The 11,211-nt window shown below is 40.8% G+C and overlaps 1 protein-coding gene across 7 annotated transcripts; it reads right to left on the bottom strand.

Moving 5' to 3' along the window:
• On the bottom strand, positions 2,301-11,211 carry MSANTD4 (Myb/SANT DNA binding domain containing 4 with coiled-coils). Of its 7 annotated transcripts, none has more exons than XM_021380688.1 (3): positions 11,080-11,211; positions 5,868-6,493; positions 2,301-4,295 (listed from the first exon to the last, which is right to left on the bottom strand). In XM_021380688.1, exons 2-3 carry the CDS (start codon positions 6,327-6,329, stop codon positions 3,720-3,722), a joined length of 1,038 nt encoding a protein of 345 aa, XP_021236363.1. In that variant the 5' UTR covers positions 6,330-6,493; positions 11,080-11,211; the 3' UTR covers positions 2,301-3,719. The 7 variants fall into 7 exon arrangements, with proteins under 7 accessions (XP_021236363.1, XP_021236328.1, XP_021236337.1 ...); XM_021380653.1 differs by lacking the exon at positions 11,080-11,211 and adding an exon at positions 7,125-11,073; XM_021380662.1 differs by lacking the exon at positions 11,080-11,211 and adding an exon at positions 9,957-11,073 and having other exon boundaries at positions 5,868-7,275.

Raw genomic sequence — 11,211 nt, 5'->3', positions numbered from 1 at the left:
CAGGAGGGGAGGGGAGGGGAGGAGAAAAAGAAGTGAACACAATTGCATTTGGTGGAGTTTTCTGACACCATCTGGCTTAACGTTCACTAACTGATTCTAGCAATGATAGAGAAAAATCTGTCTTTCCTCCTCCTTTTTCTCCCACCTGTCATCTCTGTCAAGGCTCATAACTGACACTGAGTAGTGTTTTTGTGTTTGTAAAATCTCAGCCCCAAATCTGGCTTCATCTCCTTGGAGCACTCTGCCTTTCTGGGGGGGCTTCTGGGACAGTGCAGAGAGAGGCAGGTGATACCACTAATATTCACTCTCAATGACGTGAAGTTGATTTTGAATCCCACCATCCTTTCACAGGTGCCCAGTTGGAGGATGGGCTGCTGTTCACCCTGGGCTCACATTTACAACTTTGCCCTGTGAGGTTCTCCAGCTGTTTTTAGGATACTATAAAGCATTAGACAGCCTGTCTCCAAAGTGTATTGTGAAAACACCTAGATCTGCTTCTCTCCATTGATGTCGTGGAAGGGCCCCACTTGTTCGGACCCATCGCTAGTATTAGACAGTGAGAGGCTCTCTGCTGTAGGCTTTATTTTACCTTTGATATTTGGCCTTCTGGCCCTAGAATAACTGGCTTCATGACACAGTGGACATAACAAGTCCCAGTGCAGCTCGGGAAAGTGCATGGCATACATTTTTCAGTGGCCTTGGAGGTACCTGCTGGTTTTTCACCTCCCCTTTTCCATGGGCACATTTCCACCAGGCTTCACAGAGCCAGGAGGTCAGACATCAGTGCACCAGGAATACACTTGATAAGGCAGCTCACAATGACCACTAGGGATTTTCCCAACACTGTTTATCTGTCACCAGTTTCAGTCACCTTCCCACTTAGAAAAATATGATTTTTACCCCTCTCCTTTCATTCCCCCCTCAAATACTTTCCTCTGTATGCACATTGTTCCCCTCTTGTCTTAAAGCGACTCCCAGCATGGGATGTCACTTATTGTGACATGATTACTTACAACTGCAGGCCCTTCTTTTAAGTAGGAGTCCAAACGTATCTAACATAGGAACTGAGTTATGTGTGTCCTGACTTTGGTGACATCTGCATGGTCTAAGCTTTGCTCTCAGGCTTCGTTGTCAGGACCCAGGTTGGTAAATGAAGCAATTAAGTTTTAAGAGTTTGCAGATTAGTATTTGAAAATATGACATTTCAATTTAAATTACAGAATGACTGAAATTTTGGTATGGAAGCAGGCTAGAAAATTATTGCATTAAGCTCTGTAATTTGTTATACTTTTAATGTTGAAACTGTATTTTCAATGATTTATGACAACACTTAATTTCACCATTCAGTATTTTCCAAAAGGTTCTGTATAACCAAGGGGTCCATCAGTTCCCTAGGAGGCTGAATAGACAGTTGTTGGAGGGAATAATTGCTTGCAGGCTGCTCTATTCACATTTGGAGGAGTGTTCTCATTTATGAAATGAAAAATGAATTACTCAGATATACCTCAATTTTTTTTCCCCAAAAAACTTGGGAAAATGCTTGGAAATTATGCCGCAAGAGATGTCCAACATAAAACACAAACCATTTTTCTAATGGTTAAGCCATTCAACTAGAATGAAATACAAAGACAGGTGCCAGTGTTGAGCAGCAGCATTAATTCCCTCTCAAAACAGGAGCCAGACTCCACATCTCTTTCCTGGATGAGTACTTCTTACAGACAAGACCGCAACAGCATCCTCTGTGCTGGCTTGGTCCCCCTGCTCACCACCTCCTGCACGAGTGGCGATGCTGCCCCTCATTCCTTGGTTTGGCAGAACAGTCATATAGAGAGCCAGTCACCTCAGGACACAACCATTGTGAAACCCAAGTTATTCATTACGGGGCAAATGCTCTACACATTAGGTAATCCTGACAATTTTTCTGAATTCTGCCTCTTCCATGTTTTGAAAGGGGAAGATAAGGGAAGATCCTTCAAAAAAGTTTAACAGCTGAGCACATAAAGCAATTTTTAGTAAATATATATATTTTTCTCACCTGTCAGGGACCTGAAAAGTCACTATTTTATTTCAAGAAAGAATTTCAGGTGCATTAATCCCTGGGAACATTTCTATCCAGTTGGTCTCTGTCTCTTTCCTTTTTCAATTAAGTGCTGCTTGAGATGAGTCCTACTCCGAAATGTTTTGTATCTCCCATTTACAACACAAGGAATACAGACACCAGCATCTTTAGGGTGTTGCAATGTTAGGAATTCAAGTTTCTTTTCACATACTGCTCTGAATAAACATAGTCTCGAGAGCAATTTTGGGTTGCAGTAGTCAAATTTATTTCCACTGTAGAAGCACACTTGTCTCCGTAATAAAAAAATAACATTTTCTTTGCAGAATAAAAGTAATCCTATAGTGGTATAAATATATTTACTTGCACAAGAATCCATGTTAAGTCACTCAACATATATTCAGATTTAGTATTCTCATAGTTTCAAATGGAGTCAAAAAAGACTGCTCACAGAAAAATGAAAATTCTAAAGTGTGGCTCAGTTCAGATTTACACATACATATATGAAAGCACAGAAAGCTTTTTATTGAAACAAATACATTACATATGAAATGACAGCCTTCAGCACTGACCACTTCTGTTTACCTAACTAAAACGCACTGTATGGCATCAGTCATAAAAACCTCTGCAGGCTGCCTCAATGGAAATAACCTGGAGGTTGGTGGCCCTGCCTGTGGCAGGGGGGTTGGAACTTGATGATCCTTGGGGTCCCTTCCAACACAAGCCATTCTATGAGTCTACGAACCTCAGTGCTGGCCAGGAAGAATTAATATCAAGAGCATTAGTGTTCAAGCTCACTTTTCATTAGCCTGTGCTCACCCTCTGTCTCCGCTTCCAAGACTCCCATCATCAGCTAATCTCTTTCAAGAAATACACCAGGTCTAACAATTTCCTTTAGAGGATCATCACAGATTGATCAGACAGCTATTACTGCTTCTAAGCCCCCATGCTATACTGACAGGTAAGCATAAAATACTTCACATAACATCATTAATGACCTAATGCATCCAAAAAGTCCTGCTTATGGTTGGCATGGTTGATGTGTAACTTTATCTGGTATGAATACTTCAAAAAGGCAGAACACAACCTTCTCCACTTCCAACAGCAAACACCACTGCAGGGTACTTCTTGAACTTTTAGTGAACTCCTTTCAGCTGTGGAAGTGGACAAAAGAAAAAAAAAAAGGGGGAAAAAAGTTTAATGAATCACATCAGGACTGCATGTTACTATGTTCTGCCTAATTCTACTTACTGTGTGGGCTACCCTCAGCATGAGGCCCTCCCAGCACATACTGACTTATTCTGATACTCCCTAACTGTTAGTGCAGTATTAAAAAAAAAATACAGCATTTGGTCTTGATTCTTCTTAATGTGTTTTTGAGAGAAGGACACCAAACTAATACAACACAATACCAAAGACAAGAGAACGTAACAACACTTAGTTCTGATACACTGAAAAGCAATTTCATATATAAGCATATTTACATAGGCACACTGACTTATTGAGCACCATTTTTTTTCCTCTTTTTTTAAAAAGTTTAACATCAACATTCAGCTCTGAACAGAAGAACATTAGACCTTTACGACAGCTTCAGCATCAGGAAAAGAACTACCTTTATTTTACACACATCAGAACACCAGTATTAACACTTCAGTTGAGAAGCTCACTGCAAGTGACCCTCTCTCTGAATTCTAAGGCGTTCCTTCTCCACTTGCAAGCGCTCCTTCTCAATCTGCAGCTTCTCCGACTCAAACTTTAAGAACTGCAGCCTTTCTTTCTCTAACTGCAAGCGTTCTTTTTCAAGTTTTAACTTTTCAGTTTCTAGATCCAGAGGCTGTATGATGGGTTTTTCTGTTTGGGTGAGGTCATTTTCCAGGGCAGGTTTCTCAGCGTGCAGAGTCTCTAGCCTCAGTTTCTCCCGCTCAATTTGAAGTCGCTCCTTCTCCAGCTGCAGTCTCTCGTGCTCCAAGTCAACATGCCGCAACCGTTCTTTTTCAATTTGCAGGCGCTCCTTCTCAACTTGCAACCGTTCAGCTTCAATGTCTAATCGTTGCTTCTCCAGCTCCACCTTCTGCTTTTCTAGATTTATAAGCAAGTGTGAATCTTCATAGGCTAATCTAGCTTGAGCAGAACTTAGATTTCCGAACTCCTCAATGTGGGTGAAATCTGGTAGGTCACTTTCTTTTTTTGAATCTGGCAAAACTGATGACAAAATTTCTTCTTCTTCCTCAATAGGAAACTGCAGAGAGGAACGCAAAATACAAGAATTACATTCCAGTCTCTCTGCCAAAATAGCATTATACGCAACTTCAGTGAAAATAACGGATGACTGTTATTTTTTTCTCTGCATCTTAAAAGGTACTCCAGAACTTACATTCTTACAAAATAATCAAGTCAGATCAAAAAACTTTGTTTGTCATTACATCGGTCGAGACACTTGATCTGTAAGTTAATATTTGTAATGAAAAATGAAAAATCTGTTTGTCTATAGACATACAAGAGTAGCATAAAAAACACTGCGTGATAGATATTACAGAGTATTCAGAATCATTGACAGAAAACCAGACGTGAAAATCATGTGGTGGCCTTACTTTTCAGTGACATTTATGTAAGCCATTAGCAATTTGTTGTGACTAATTATCTATCGGAGCAGCTGGATCCATAGGCTATGTGGTATTGAAGCTAACCCAGCCTTCATTAACACAAGGATTCAATTTCTAAAAACATTTATCACTGCAGCGTTTAAAACCATCTGGCATTTTTCACGTGGTCCTAACCCTTCAATCTGTGTAAGTGGGTCAATAAACAGGACTTGTTTAACCAATTTTATATTGTCATTTTTGCTTGAAAACCACTTATGACACTGCTTATTGGGGGTTAGTACCACTGTTCTTGGTGAACCATAAAGGCTGTAATCCTGCAAGAGCTATGTGCTATACATCATAATACAGAAGGACTATTGTTTCCCGTTATGAATACTGCAAATGGAAGGCAAACGGAGGAAGAAAGGGAAAAAATGTAAGGCCGTGAGAGCAACTACCAGTATTCCAGTTTTAGAGAAGACAAACACCTTTCTTCAGCAGCTGTCAGGCAGCAGTCCCACTACCATTTTTAAGAGCTTATGCTGGTATTTTTTTCCCAGCACACATTCCAGCTGAGCTAAGACACAATTTGAACCCGTATTTAAAAACAAGCAAACAAACAAACAAAAAAAACACCCCAAAAAAGAACACTATCCAAACATTTGAGTTTAGTCTCATTGGCTGCCTATCTCAGAACAGCCACAATGCTACTAAGAATAGCAACCTGGCCACAGGATTCACAGCTACAATTCTGACAGAGGAATGGCTGACTGATTTATTCAGGTGATATTTTCCCTGTGGTCTCATCTTAAGAAATGCAAAGAGTATTCCATTTCTTTCTTTCTGTACCTTCAGGTAACATGCACTTTCATTTGTTAAAGAGGTGCATTTCTCTTCTCCGTTCATTCATTCTGATATCCTAAGTATTAAAACAGCCAATATCCTTCAATAATGTATTTTCATACTACTGACTGAAATAACTCCTATCTATGACACACAAAAATGGAAAACATGTTCAAATACATACTTGTATTGAGGGTTACCAACCTCATGCACCACTGCAAGTTGGTACATTTGAACACCTTCTCTCTGAAGCGCAATTGTTTCTACTACTTAATACATACATTCAGACAAAGCAGAAAGTGATGCGAATGAAGCACAGAGAGAAGCCCCTGCTGAAGTGGGGAGACAGACATATTGCATATAGCTAATGTATGCCAGTCACTTACTTCAAAATTTTGTGGATCCTCCTCTTCTTCTTCTACTTTGATTTCTGTTAAAGACCCGCCTGCTTCTCTGAAGTCAGTGATGTTCTGCCATTCAAAACTAGACTCATTTGCAAACCCCATTTTGTCATCCATATCTTCATTGAGAGAGTCATCTAAATCGGATGAAGGAAGGTGAAACCCTGCACCTACTGCCTTGATGTTTGCATTCAGACGTTTTCTCTTCATGAGCGCTCTCCAGTCAAGGTATCGTCTTTTCACTTCTGTCCCTGTTCTTTGCTCACCTTCACCCACAGCATTCACACACTCTGCTATTTCCTCCCACGCTTTCCGTTTCATCTCATTAATTGTTGTATTAAGTTGCTTCGAAAAGAGTACTTCTCTCCTTTTCCTGATTTCCTTAAGGAGAGTTTGAGTTTCCTGAACACTAAAATTACTTTTTCTTTTTCTTTTCAATTGTTTCATTTTTTCCAGCTTTAACCTAATAATTTTAGCACAGCGGACTACAGAGGCTATTTGACACTAAGCAGTTATTGGTATGAAGTTTAAAAAACAATGCAAGTAGAGATCAGTTCTCGTTAAATGTATTTTGTCTTCACTTTGTAGTACTTTCCTGTTTGTCAGGGTTCCTGTGAGAGAAAGAGCAAACAAAATAAATCTCAAAGATATACGCTGTATATTTTCATTTAATGAGCTTGGCTCCAAAAATCACCAGTTAAGGAATGCATGTTCTGAGCATACTGCTCATCTGTTAGAGGAAAACAATTTTGTTATACTCTGAATATAAAGTAGCTATTGATGAGCTTCCGTAAACTCATATGAATTATAAATCTATTAGTATGTCTATGTCATAAACTGTTAAGGTTGAGTTGATATTTCCATTACAGAAATATAGCTGTTTTCCCACGGCTCTTACGGTTTTGCCTGTTGGGATATGCTTAAGGCTGAAATTTGGCATACACATCTTAGTCTGAATGCTAAGTTATTTCAGAAAGAAGCTAAGAGCTTTACACTGTTACTTCAAATGCAAAATGTTTAGGCAAATGAAATTTCTGAAACATATGCAAAAAAAAGTAGATATAAGTAGGTACATATTAAAAGTTGACATCTTAGAGGCTCTTTTGACTTACTGAAATCACAAAAAAGTACTGGAGCAATCTTGCTGAATGATAGAAAATAACTGTTTGAAGTAAGCGTTCAAACAAATGTCATGCATTAGAGATGCTTCTGTAAGAAACAGGTCTAAGAATAAGTCATTACCTGCCTACGTTAAAGCCCTGCTCCATTGCCCTCACACTGTAAAACGCCTCAGTTCATTGCAGATTCAAAGCTCATCCAGTCCTCTACCCCAGATATGGCTGATCCTGCGCCTGACGCTAGAGAAAGCTCAACTCGGACATAGTGCACAACTCTAGATTGAACATACACATCAGCACATTAGCAAAAACTCTCAATCTGGGGGACAAAGCACATAACAGTTTATAGTCTGCACCTCCTATGCATTGCTGACTGTACGCAACTAGCTTACTTACAAAGTTTTCCAAGTTTTGCAAGCTGCATGTTTCTGTTTAAGATGTATGAAGCTTCCTGCCCTTCTGAAAATAATTTATCTTGAGAAAAGAGAATGATTGAAGTATATACTATAACATAGGGTTGTACTGTAGATGCACTTCTTGCCATGACCAGTATTAAAAAAAAAAACACAAAAAACAACCCACCATCAACTTTCTGCCATTTAAAAAGTCAGATTTATACCGCAACACAGCACTGTATCTCTGTATCTGCTAGAATTACACAAGTATTTTTCAGAGACCTTTTACCTGATCTTTAAACTTCTCCCTTAACCTTCATTATTATATGTTTGCCATGAAAAGATATTTGGGCTTTCAAGGAAGCAGCATCATACTTACTTCTCTCTGGCAGTAAATCAATTTATTTGGTACTTACTGTGCTTTTCAAACCCTAATTACGGTGTTAGTTCTTTTCTGTTTTTATAGTAATTGAATTTCTTGACCTATCTATTAAACTCAAATTCATCTTCAGTGTTTATATTAAAAACTTTTTTAAAGTCATCGAGTGGGTAAATTCTCCAGAAGAGCTATCAATACACAGAAAGAACTAAGACTACTTTTAGAAGTTTCACTGTTAATGAGACAATTATTTTCGATTGATAAATAAAAAGATTAAGCTGAGTTCCTGGGGCCAGGTACTTCACATTGGCTTCAGAAACTGCATGAGTGCATGTGTGTCTGCCTGTCTTCCAGGTAAAAAGTTACAGAATCATAGAATCCTGCGAGTTGGAAGGGACCTCTGAATGTCACCTAGCGCGACTCCTCTGCATTGAACAAGGACATCCACAGGTTGCTCAGGGCCTGATCCTGAGTTACGTAGAGTTCTAACACAAAACACAGACAGTTTTTCTGACTTACACTACCAAGGCACCAAACCTCTGTTTAAAGTCAAAACTCACAAACTCATTCATTTTTACTGAAATTGGTAGAACTGCTTGAATTCAGGCAAGTCCGAAGTGGATGTCCAAGTACTTGGCTAGCTATTGGACAGTGGGTCAGACTTCCCAAAGTACTCGCAAACAGGATACATCAAACTCTTGGAAATATTAATAGATAATTAACTGTCTTTTACATTACCTAAATATCAGATTCAGGTTTTAAAATCAATTTTTCATCCATGCTATTTTCTAAATACAATTTTACATGAATGTAGAAGATAGACAGCTGAGCTTTCCTCTTATCTCTAGGCCAGGTCACAAGTTAAAACACACAACTGCCAGGTCACCCTGTAGGCCAGCCCCACTGCTGCTCATCCAGGTGCTCTGCATCACTGCCCTGATTGCCCATCCACTCTTTCACAAGTGCCAAATCTTGGGTTTAGATTTTCAGTTACAGGTCAAGCACTGCACTACTACATTGGGAACCCATGGTACAAAATGCCATTTTGCATAGCTTTCTTTTCAACTTTTTTTTTTCCTCCTATAGCATATCTGATATAAGCCCCTGAAAGCAACTGTGGAGCCTACCTATTTTAGAACTCTTGGCTATTACTCTCTAATTGTTAGGCACACCTCATGTTTTCTAACTCTTTGCCTTTTGAAAGCACGCTGCCTCACTGAAGAGGCTTCCTTTCTCCTTAACACAAATAGTGCTAATGAATTCTCTTAGTAGTGCATTGATGAGCAGATTTGGACCTACTCCACAGTAGGACTATTTACCTTTTTGATAAATTAAATAAAAAGCACTATTATCTAAATAAAGCTGAGGCTGGTAATACTCTGGTTCTAATATTCTGATATTTCTAGATGGTGTCCAGGATATTACTTTTAATTCAGAAAAAAATGAACTGCTACACGCTTAAACTATTTAATGGACAAGAATAGAAACAGGCAAGGATTTGTACACATTGTAGATAGCTACAAAAAAAGAACAGAAACTGCTTATCAGCAATTTGAAAAGATTAATTTACAAGAACAAAACATCAAGCATGTTTGATTTCTGGTTTGATATGACGTCTAAAACATGAAAATGCATATTCATAAATAATTCCAGACAAACATTTCAGCTTTTACCAAAATCAGAACCACAAGACTACAACTTTTTTGTGTCTTTAGCAGAAGATACCACAGCAAATAAAGTCTGCTGAGTGCACCACTTGGGAATAAAGGCGGTTCACTCAGAAAAGAGATAAGCAGATCAGGGCAGAGATGACAAAAGTCTGCTTATGTGACAGAGAAATCCCAGAGAAGTGACAGACAATGCAAACAGCCTCTGACATGACTAGCAGCTGTGCACGCGTTACTTGGCACGGTTCTAGCTGCAAATGCAAAATGTGCTTTTATGTATTTGCACCATTTGGGTACAAATGCAAAGTGCTGTCTAGGGGAAGAGAAGGGTTTTTGATCACGAGATAACAGAAAGCTTTCAAGGTGTGTCCAGAAGAGCCAGTAACATGACGCTGAGTTTGATACAGTCCTGTCAAGTGAGAATCAACTGAAGGTTAAGAATGCCCTCACCTCTGGTCTAAAGAAACTGGAACTACTTGTCACTGTTGAAATAAAACAAGTTTCGTGAAACTAACCTGAACAATCCATAAATATGCAGAAGATTCATCACCTCAAAATACATAACACCAGAGGCATCTATAGTCTGTCGCTGTGTCTTTGTTTCCTTTGCTCACATCCTACTGCGTAAGCACATGCTGGAATGGAGTTTTTAAAAAACAAAACAAAAAAACCAACTAACAGAAAAAACCATAACCAACACCAAAAACTCCCATGAAGAGTCCTCTACAAATATATATGTATATCCAGATTACTTTTTTAATGTTATGCCTTGATGGTTGCCTTCATGTTTAAATCTTCCAGAAGTTATGACTGAAGAAATAAGCATTAGATCAGGAAGCACTATAACCTATTTTTCTAAAATCAAATTTGAGAATTGGACAGTCTTCACATAATAGTAAACCCAGGGCTTTCTGGAAAGCTTAAGGTGTGATTCCTAACAGATGGCTACGTTGGCTTGGGACAAATTTCAGTTTTGTACTGAGAGATGGTTCAGCTGGTGCTAGTGTACGTGCACAACGGTTTAGGGGGGAAGTGAGCTTAAGGTCCATCCCGTCCCAACCTCCTGCCACGGGCAGGGCTGCCCCCCACCAGCTGAGGCTGCCCCGGGCCCCATCCAACCTGGCACAGGGCACCTCCAGGGATGGGGCGCCCACAGCTCTCTGGGCAGCCTGTGCCAGGGCCTCACCGCCCTCTGAGCGAAGAACTTCTTCCTAACGTGGAACCTAAACCTCTCCGCTCTTAATTTAAAACCAAAGAAGGAAGAGAGGCAGAAGGCCGCAGAGCCCCCCAGCCCAAGTCCTCCCGTCAGGCGCGGCCCAGCCCCGCCAAGAGGCGCCGGGAGCCCTGAAGGGGACAAAGACAGGGGACAAAGACAGCGGACAGCCCCGCCGACATCCCTCCCCGCGCCGGGCTTCCGGGCAACCGAGGCCGCTGGAGACCGAGACCCCACACGCCTCACGGGAAAGCAGCAGGCCGCTGCCTCTAAGATCCCCGGGATTGAGAGAGCAACCGCTCCGCGCACCACAAAGGAGCCGACAGCTAAGGACCGCGCGGGCAGCCCGCCATAAGACGCTGGGAGCGCGACTACCTCAGTCCCACCGCGGACCGCGCCCACCCCGGCCCGCGCACGTTACTCACCTGCACCCAACTCGCCCCGCCGGGTCGCCGGCCCTTTAACCATCGCCACCTTCCCATTGGGCGAGATGAGTGCCCATCAGCCCTTCCCGCGCACGTATTGGCCGTTGAGGACCGCCGTTGGTTTTCTGCTGT

Source organism: Numida meleagris, chromosome 1, assembly GCF_002078875.1.
Source record: "Numida meleagris isolate 19003 breed g44 Domestic line chromosome 1, NumMel1.0, whole genome shotgun sequence".
NCBI classification, from domain to species: Eukaryota; Metazoa; Chordata; class Aves; order Galliformes; family Numididae; genus Numida; species Numida meleagris.
The sequence above is the reverse complement of the archived record's forward strand: the minus strand, read 5'-3'. Positions and strand labels throughout refer to the sequence as shown.

Excerpts from the sequence above, each read along its gene's own strand:
- MSANTD4 (XM_021380688.1), bottom strand. The coding sequence starts at position 6,329 with ATGAAACAATTGAAAAGAAAAAGAAAAAGTAATTTTAGTGTTCAGGAA. Across the intron at positions 4,296-5,867 it reads AGGATCCACAAAATTTTGAA|TTTCCTATTGAGGAAGAAGA; the intron begins GTAAGTGACTGG and ends TCCTCTCTGCAG.